The 9,609-nt window shown below is 44.0% G+C and overlaps 1 protein-coding gene across 3 annotated transcripts in view; it reads left to right on the plus strand.

Moving 5' to 3' along the window:
• Window positions 1-5,705, plus strand: part of JAKMIP2 (janus kinase and microtubule interacting protein 2) — a 115,811-nt gene extending 110,106 nt beyond the window's left edge. For all 3 annotated transcript variants that reach the window (XM_083182004.1, XM_083182006.1, XM_083182005.1), the window contains one exon: window positions 3,090-5,705. Coding sequence is in view for 1 of the 3 variants with exons in the window: in XM_083182006.1 (XP_083038132.1) it covers window positions 3,090-3,110 (21 nt within the window). In the remaining 2 variants the exon portion in view is untranslated. The remainder of the gene's footprint in view (window positions 1-3,089) is intronic.
• Window positions 5,706-9,609: the final 3,904 nt, after the last annotated feature.

A 9,609-nucleotide genomic window follows, 5' to 3' on the forward strand; every position in this document is an offset into this window, starting at 1 on the left:
AAGAAGGAAATAGGCTACAGCCAGTGGCTTAACTAGAAATGTTGTTCCCCGTCTGCCAAAAAAGTTTATGGCGCCCCTCCGCCCCATTTCGTATGTAAGAGAAATCATTTGCAGGAACTGTACCTCTAGGGCACCCATTCAAAAAAAGAGTCTGACTGCAAGGGCATGGCATCGCAACACACCATAATGCTCATTAGACAATATGGAATTGTTTAAATATACAATGACCTGTGGTGCCACTTATACATATAATACCCCAGTAGTGCCATTTATACACAAAATGTCTCCTGTGGTGCTGCTTATGCACAAAATACCCCCATGGTACCGCTTATACATTCAATGCCCGATTGTGGTGTCGCTTATACATACATTGCCGCTAATACATACAATGCCCCCAGTAGTGCCACTTATACATACAATGCCCGTTGTGGTGCCGCTTATACATACAATACCCCCTGTGGGGGTGGTTCTGCTTATTCATAGAATGCGTACAATGCCCCATGGTGCCGCTTATACATAGAATGCCCCCTGTGGTGCCGCCTATACATACAATACCCCCCGTGTATTTTGCAGTAAGTGACTCCCGGTCAATGACAGTAAGTGCCCCATGTCACCAATAGTGAGTAAGTGCCCCCCCCCCAGCCCCTCTGTCACTCACAGTAAATGGCCCCTTGTCACCCACATTAAGTGCCCCATGTCACCAGTAGTAAGTGCCCCCCAACCCTTCTGTCATTCTAAGTACGTGCCCACCTGTCACCTGCAGTAGTGCCCCCTTGTCACCCATATTGGTGTAGGTTGGGTGATAGCAGCCCAACTCTGCGTCATCAGCACACACAACACTGGTTTCTGGTTGCGCAGGTGGGTATTTGTGCAGGTGCAGACACGAGAGGGGCGACGTTTGAAGGTGCGGGTGCAGACGCTGCCAGGTAAAGTGTTGTGTGGCTCTTATGGTGTCACCTCCCTGAAGGGTGACACATGGGTGGGGGCGGCACCCCCCTAGTGACCCTGCCGTGCTGCACTCAGTAAGGAAGGAGGGACATGCTGCACTTGTGAGGGAAGGAAGCGCTGTGATATTGGGCCAGGTTTCTGTTGCCCCTGCCTGTCAGTGCAGCAAGCATTCCAGACTCGGTGTTCTCTGTATACTTTGCCGGTGCTGGCTTCCCCAAGCCGCAGCGGGGTCTGCGGACCCGTTGTTGCGCTACTGACTAGAGCCATGGAACAGAAGGCCCCACATACACTATGCACTTCACCTGCAATATGGGCTCTTTTCTTGTGATTGATTGCTGCAATCGCAGAGAAATTGCACATTGTGTCAGAGCCTGCGAGTTGCTATAGCTGCACAAGCAATCTTTTGGAGAGCTTGTGCAGCCGGGTTGCCGCAGTGTATGAGGGCCGTTACAGACTATTCCGCATAGACAGGGCCTGTGCCAGGTATGGCAGAGCCCCAGGTGGGGGGGAGCTCCCCGCCGCTCACCTGCTCACCTGGGGGGGTTGATGCGGCCGCTGAGTCGATCCACAACAGGAATGCGGCCACCGCTGCCGAGACCCTCCACGAGGGGCGGGGTGTGGGGATGGTGCAGGCGTTGCTAACTCACCAGGCTCCATGGGGGTTTGGGGACAGTGCGGGCACCGCTGTGCTCACCCGGCTCCACGGGGGGGTGGGGATGGTGTGGGCACCGCTGCGGCACTACTTCACAACTTGCTCCATGAGGGGGGCTCACAAGTGCCGCCCCCCAGTGGCAAATGCCTAAGGCTGTCTAGTGGTGGCGCCGGCCCTGGGCATAGACATCCCAAAGTTCAGCACACTTTACATAGCGTTCCTGAAGTTTCTTTAACCCTATCCAAAAACAATTCTGAAGTTTGATCATATAAATACAGATTTTCCCTGTGTGCATGACTGCAAACTTGGTGGGGCGGCATTTACCTGCTCACTGGGCTCCGAACACTCGCGGCCCAGTGAGTAGGTCTGAATCAGGCCCTATCATCAGATGATTTTTTAACTTAAATTAACAGATCTGTAACAGATTCTGAGTTTGTTTTCTTTAGTTATGGAACAAGTATCTAGGATTAAAATGAATGGGAGTACACACTGACAATGGAACATTATATGAATCATGAATTATGCTTGCAAAGCACAAAACAGCATTTCTTACCATGAGCCAAATGCACTAAGCTTCAAAAGTGATAAACAGCCAATCAGCTCCTACCTGCCATTTCACAGACTGTGTTTGAAAAATGTCAGGCAGGAGTTGATTGGTTGGTTGTATGATAATATCTTAGAAACTTATGTGGGAGATGCATATACTACACTATGATAACACTACAGTATGTTGGATCTGTCATATGAGGGGTCCCCTTGATCTGACCTGACCCTCACTTAGCACTGCCCCTCCTCTTTTTGCTGCTTTGCCCCTTTCAGTGCTGCAACTGCTTGTCCTGTCATTTTTCTCATCCAATTGGACAACATCCCACCCCCCATTCTTGCCATATTCCTGGCATCTGTTACTCCTCTCTTACGTTACTATCTTCTCCTTTGTAGTGTGAGGGAAAAACTTAGGATAGCGTGGCCTGGCATCCACTGCACACAATAGGGAGACAGGACAGACCTTGCAAAATTGTTATATAGATAATAATCAATAAAAAAGATGGAAACAAGTTTTACTGTACCTGCCCTTTATTTCCACCGTTATAAAAGGAGAATTGATGTTGGGTCAGCTAGTTTGTGTTGCTTGGGGCCAGACTATACAAGCTGAAACCCAATCATACCTCCCTTTCCCATATAATAACTACAACACACAAAGCACCAAACACTTTGCACCTGTGCTATCTGCATTTGTGATGGTACCATGATCTGTGTCCCTTCTTTCCTCTCAGCCTTTACATGTTCTTAGTTTGTTCATAAATTTCCTCTGCCCTGTCCTCGTGCCTCTTCCTGTTCAGCTCATGCCTAACATGAGTTAGTGTAGAATAAAGTGTTCAAAGCTGGGCCTAGTAGCCACTACTGCTAACCCTATTGTTTGCCATTGATCATCCTATCCATGATTTATTTCTGTCATGTAACATTTACGGTTTTGTTGCCTTCGTTTCAGGAAACTAGGAGACATGGATGAGCCCTTGCAAAAAGACCAATGCTTCCATAGTTGCAGAGAGAACAATACTGTTTACATCTGCGCTAAAGTGAAAAATACACGACCTTGCAATTCAAAGCCATTGTTCCTGGTATGCTACTTGACAGTTGTGGTGTGGCCAGTCTAAAGTCACAGTATATATGCTGCACTCAGTGGAAATGTAAGCGCTTACTCTAAAAGAAAACATACAGTCATAGAGGAACAGCAGGTCAACAGAAGAGATGCATCTTGGGTATAGAACCAAAGCTTTTGAGAAACAAACTATTCCCTGCTGTGCAGGGGAACACTTTTAACGTTACACCATAAATCCAATGAAGGAAGTAGAAAAAAACAACCGCAAAAGGACAAAGCCGGAGACTTATTGACACCCACCCCAGGTTATATACTATCAAATATTCAACGATGACAGCGTGGTTTACTTTATACAGGGATGCTATTCGTCTCAACTCAGGAATAGTGACAACCGAAATGTAACTACGGAAGGACGGGAGGAGATTTCAACTTTTGAATAATTAGTGCATCCATCTAATTTCTCCAGCATATTAAGCATAAGGAACAAAGGCAAGGATCACTCTATGGGAAATTTATATTAAGTTTTTACCCACTCCAAAGTTTTTTTTCTCTCTTTGAGACTAAAGGCTTGATTATGTAAGTGAAGTATTCATAAAACCATCACTTCGAAAACAATCCTTTAATGACGTTTTTGCATTACATTGCAAAGAGCAGACTATGCAGATGTGAACATCTACATAATTGTACAGTGCGCTACTGTAATAGTGGGGTTGGGTTCACTGTGCACATACTGCCTTATGGTACTAGATGAAAGCATTAACTAACCAGATATTCAGTTTTTAGAAAGTCGAGCTTTGAAAGTGGTAACTTTAAAAATGGCAAATGTAGTGCCTTACGCCTAAAACCTCGGAGCCTACTGTATACTCCATAAATTGTGCTGATGACACACAATGTAACACATGAATGTGTGCAGATATCTGCAGCATTATGTGCTTCTGTGGGGAATCCTGTTCCTTGTGCTTTGGGAAGTGGCAATGTACATAAAGCATACAGAAATGCTTCTAACTCAGAGCAATACATATGTTATTCATTTCTAGGTTGCCACTCATTTTAAGCTGTGCTTATGAGCTTTGTCTAGCCCAGGATTAACTTCCATTCTGTATATACGTAGAACTTTCTTCCAGAAAAAGTATTTTGTTCTTGACTTCCCTTTCTGATCACTTCTACATATCTAACAGCTTGCAGTCTCAGTGCTACTTCCTTATAGGAAAAGCTATAGTCAAACATACACAACCTGAAAACCAACTATGAGACATCTATTTACCATGAACATCTGTGGCAACTCCGGTATTCCATATGCTGTAAAGAGTAACAACCATTGGGGAATTTATTTTTTCAGGTTTTTTTTTTATTATTCCTATTTTATAAAATAAACAGTAGCTAACAACATTTATAGTGATGAATAATTACACAAAACCCGAATCTCTTGAAGTGAAACAGCAGATATTCAAGATAAAGGTTTGCAGAATTAGGGGGTTCGTAGCCCCAAAGTCATACTGCGCTCCCTGGGCCAGATATATTAAGCTAAAAGTGATAAAAATGGATGTGATATACAAGCAGCCAATCAGCTCCGAACTTCCATGTTAAAGACAGGGTTTGAAAAATGAAAGTAAGGAGCTGATTGGCTGGTTGTTTATCACTCTCCATTTTATCACTTTTTGAAGCTTGATACATCTGTTGACTTGCGTAATATATTGTGTCACTTGTGCTGACACTTAACAGTATTTTTAAACTGCTTTTTAATATATCTTATCTTGATACTCCCCAGTTTAGAACGCAGTAAATACGTTCAGAAGGGCTTGTGAAATAAGTAGTTTAAGGACACTACATGAGGCCCAGAACATTACATGTCTTTCTGAATAATAAAAACATGTTTTTTATTTGTTTTCATTAAATTCTACCATTTTTTTTATTTGGAAGAAATTACCTCTCCTCAATTGTACATACTGTGTTTCCCAGGTTGTTCCACTGACACCTTTTCTTATGAGAGTGAAGTTCAGATGCCGTTGGCATGCAGAGTATTTCACAGAGGGAAAGGGTTTTGCAAGCATGAATATGCAAGTGCAGAATGTTTATTAATAGTACTTAATGGAACCCAGTGTCCCTATTGCAAGATAATGATATGTAATATTAATCAACTTTATATGAAACTGGTCCTCTTCATTGTAAAATACAGATTTTTCAATTTGAGACATGTTAGCGTTCAAATTCATTCATTCAAATCCTTGGGTTTTGTACTGAATAGACCTCTCCGTCATCCCTGAATTATGAAGTTTTCCAACAAACATTCTCATCCAATCAATGTTCAAACAACTGGTCACAATGTTTATACTGCCGGCAAGTCCAAATACTGTGTTTGTGAAATAAAGACTGTACAGACTTCTATACTGGTGTATATAGTAGGATGGATTGCTGTAGCTTATAAAGTGTACTTCCTGTGAATAAGAAGATAACTGACATGGTTTGTCCTAAATATTAAACTGTACAGTTTGCTTTTGTACCATACCTCTGACCAATAGCCATTTATATATTCATTTATTTTTATACTATGTCTCCATTTTGTACCTAATTGTCTTTGTCAGCATAACCACTTGGATGGTGTTTCAGAAGAACCACAGATGGTGTTTCAGAAGCATTGAAGAGAAGCGCAGCTAAGCATACAAATGATTGTACCTAGTGTACAGATAACACTGGCATTACTGGATCCAGAAGCATTATAAAAATTTGAAACATTAATATCTTTAGTATAGAATAAAAATTGTAATGTAAACAAAATTCGGTACTTATGTAGTAACTGGGCTGCCGATTTCTAAATCGGGTCGGATCGGGAGATCGCATCGCATCGCATGCGACCATGCGATTCGATGCGATGCGATGCGATGCGATGACCCGATTTTTCCATAGGAATCAATGTTAAAATGGACTGAGTCCATTTTAACATGGAATTCAATGGGAAAAATGGGTCCTTTTCATACCCCTACTATCCAAGTGGGCATGGAGTTGGATATAAACCTGTGGCGAGCGTAGCGAGCCACCGAGCCCGAAGCGTGGCGAGCGAAGCGAGCCCCGCGAGGGGACGAATACCGTCCCCTCGCGGGGCTCGCTTCGCTCGCCACGCTTCGGGCTCGGTGGCTCGCTACGCTCGCCACAGGTTTATATCCAACTCCATGCCCACTTGGATAGTAGGGGTATGAAAAGGACCCATTTTTCCATAGGAATCATTTTAACATTGATTCCTATGGAAAAATCGGGTCATCGCATCCGATATCGGATGCGATATCGGATGCGATGCGATGCGATATCGCATCGCATCGCATCTGATTGTATGCCTTAACTTAAGGCATACAATCAAAAAATCGGCAGCCCAGTTACTACATAAGTACCCAAAATTCTACATTCAACAGAAGTAAGTGGTTAACCTATAGTACTCAGTTCCGCTGGGTGTCTATCGTATTGTCGACCCAACTTAGGTTGACAGTCATTAGGTCAACACCGCTGGGTCGACAGACAACAAGGTCAACAGGGTTCTAGGCCAACAGACAGCAAGGTCGACAGGGTTCTAGGCCGACATGGGTGAAGGTCGACAGGTGTCTAGGTCGACATGGGACAAGGTCAACATGGGCTTAAGTCGGCAAATGTGTTAGGTCGACATGGGTTAGGTTGAAAGGTCGACATGGGTTTTTTCCGTCTTTTGACCCGAATGTCGACACAGTCGCCATGAACACAGTTGGAAGTCAACCGCAGCCCCTATCAACGTTCGCTTCACTCGCAGTGCTTCGGGCGCGGTGCCTCGCTGCGCTCAGCACACTATTTTATTCTCCCACCACGCCCTAGTGGATGGTAGGGCATGAAATACCACCTGTCGGCACATGTCGGCTCAAAAAACAGTGAAAAAACCCATGTCGAGCTGTCGACCTAACCCATGTCGACCTAACACATTTCTTGACCTAAAACCATGTCAACCTTGTCCCATATTGACCTAGAACCCTGTCGACCTTGTTGCCTGTCGACCCAACGGTGTCGACCTAATGACTGTAGACCTAAGTCGGGTCGACAATACGACCGTATCCCTGTCGCCTGACCACCATATTTTGTTGTCTTGCATAAGTGCATGCCTGACTCCTAAACATACAGTACAGCCTGTTTTCTCCATCCAGCCTTGTTTGGATGGCAGTGTGGTATAACACAACGACAGTCGGGATTCCGACAGTCATTAGCCCGACGTCGGAATCAGTACTTTGGGAAAATACAATTTTCCTAGTGATTTCTGTAGTACCAGACTCTTCAGAGGTAATCCTCATGTATGGGTATAATGTGGGCTTTTCTGGGCCCAAGGACCCGTGTGCACGGCACCCATTAGAGATACACCCATAGCATCACTGTTTGTGATACACAGCAAGTGTCAGCCAATCAGGAAAGGGGGTTTGCAGTTAATCAGCATATTGGGGGCAAAGCTTTGTGCAGTGCATGGCAGGCTAATCAGGGAATGGTGTGTAGGATAAGTATCATTTGGGGTGGTGCTGTACATCTGGACATAATATTGTTGCACCAACTGCCATCGATAGCAGAAAACCTTGGGACCTCCACCATCAATGGCAAAACCTTCAATCTCCTGTGCCAAACCACTGATGATTGATCATACCCATTGACAGTGGTGGGTGTGTGCCACAGGTGTCAACCATCGAGGGGTGACACCACAATGCCGGCTTCTGCTTAGTGACATGAGTGTCAGGTGCTGCACTGTAATATTACATGCAGCACCCAGCTTATGTTACTGAAACCACAGTAGTCTCCAGGGGCAACCCGCATCTCCCGGACCTGAAAGTGCCAAATACCAGGGATTCGGGATGCAAATCCCTGCTGCTTTTTCACCATAGCCGCACCATGGCTATGGCTGCACCAGGTGTCACACGGATAAGTCACACCCTTCCAGCTTTCCATACCACCAGAGACTCTCTAGCCAACAGTGAAACATAGAAACATAGAAACATAGAATTTGACGGCAGATAAGAACCACTTGGCCCATCTAGTCTGCCCCTTTTTTTAAACATGTTACCTCAAACCATATTTGATCCTTATTTTTTTGTAAGGATATCAATATGCTTATCCCAAGCATGTTTAAATTGTACTACTGTATTTGCGTCTACCACCTCTGTTGGGAGGCTATTCCACTTATCTACTACTCTTTCTGTGAAAAAATTCTTCCTCGCATTTCCCCTGAATCTTCCTCCCTCTAGTTTCAGTGCATGTCCTCGTGTTCTGTTGCTCCTCTTCCTGTGAAGAATGTCTCCCACCTGTACCTTGTTAAAGCCCTTGATATATTTGAAAGTTTCTATCATGTCCCCCCTTTCCCTTCTCTGCTCTAAAGTATACATATTAAGATCTTTTAGTCTTTCCTGGTACGTTTTGTGATGTAGGGCATGCACCATTTTAGTTGCTCTTCTTTGTACAGTCTCTAATGTATTTATATCCTTCTGGAGATATGGCCTCCAGAACTGAACACAATACTCTAGGTGAGGTCGTACCAATGACCTATACAGTGGCATTATTACTTCTTTCTTTCTACTGCTGATACCTCTCCCTATGCAACCAAGCATCTGACTTGCCTTCTTCATTGCTTTGTTACATTGCCTACCTGCTTTTAAGTCCCCTGAAATAGTGACACCTAGATCCCTCTCTTCCTCAGTAGTTTCCATTATAGTGCCATTTATACTATATTGAGTCTTTGGATTTCTGAGACCCAAGTGCATGATTTTGCATTTTTTGGCATTAAACTGTAGTTGCCATTCTCTTGACCATTTCTCTAATCTGCCTAGATCCTCAATCATTTGTTTTACCCCTCCTGGTGTGTCTACCCTGTTGCATACCTTTGTGTCATCTGCAAAAAGGCACATTTTACCCTCAATTCCATTTGCAATATCACCAATAAAGATATTAAAAAGCACCGGTCCAAGTACAGATCCCTGGGGTACTCCACTTGTAACCTTTCCCTCCTTTGACTGTACTCCGTTTACTACAACTCTCTGTTTTCTGTCCTGCAACCACGCTCTTATCCATTCAACTATCTTTGAATCCAATCCCAAGCTTTCAAGTTTATTTAACAGTCTGCGATGTGGGACAGTGTCAAAAGCTTTACTAAAGTCTAGATAAGCTACATCTACAGCCCCACCTTGATCTATTACTTTAGTCACCCAGTCAAAAAAGTCAATAAGATTTGTTTGACATGATCTTCCCCCAGTAAACCCATGCTGTTTTGGATCCTGTAAATTGCTGGTTTTGAGATATTCTACAACTCTTTGTTTTAAGAGTGTTTCCATCAATTTCCCTACTACTGATGTAAGGCTCACTGGTCGATAGTTGCTTACCTCTTCCTTGCTTCCACTTTTGTGCAGTGGGACTACATTCGCTG

Source organism: Crinia signifera, chromosome 4 (assembly GCF_055691185.1).
Source record: "Crinia signifera chromosome 4, ASM5569118v1, whole genome shotgun sequence".
In the NCBI taxonomy this organism is placed as follows: Eukaryota; Metazoa; Chordata; class Amphibia; order Anura; family Myobatrachidae; genus Crinia; species Crinia signifera.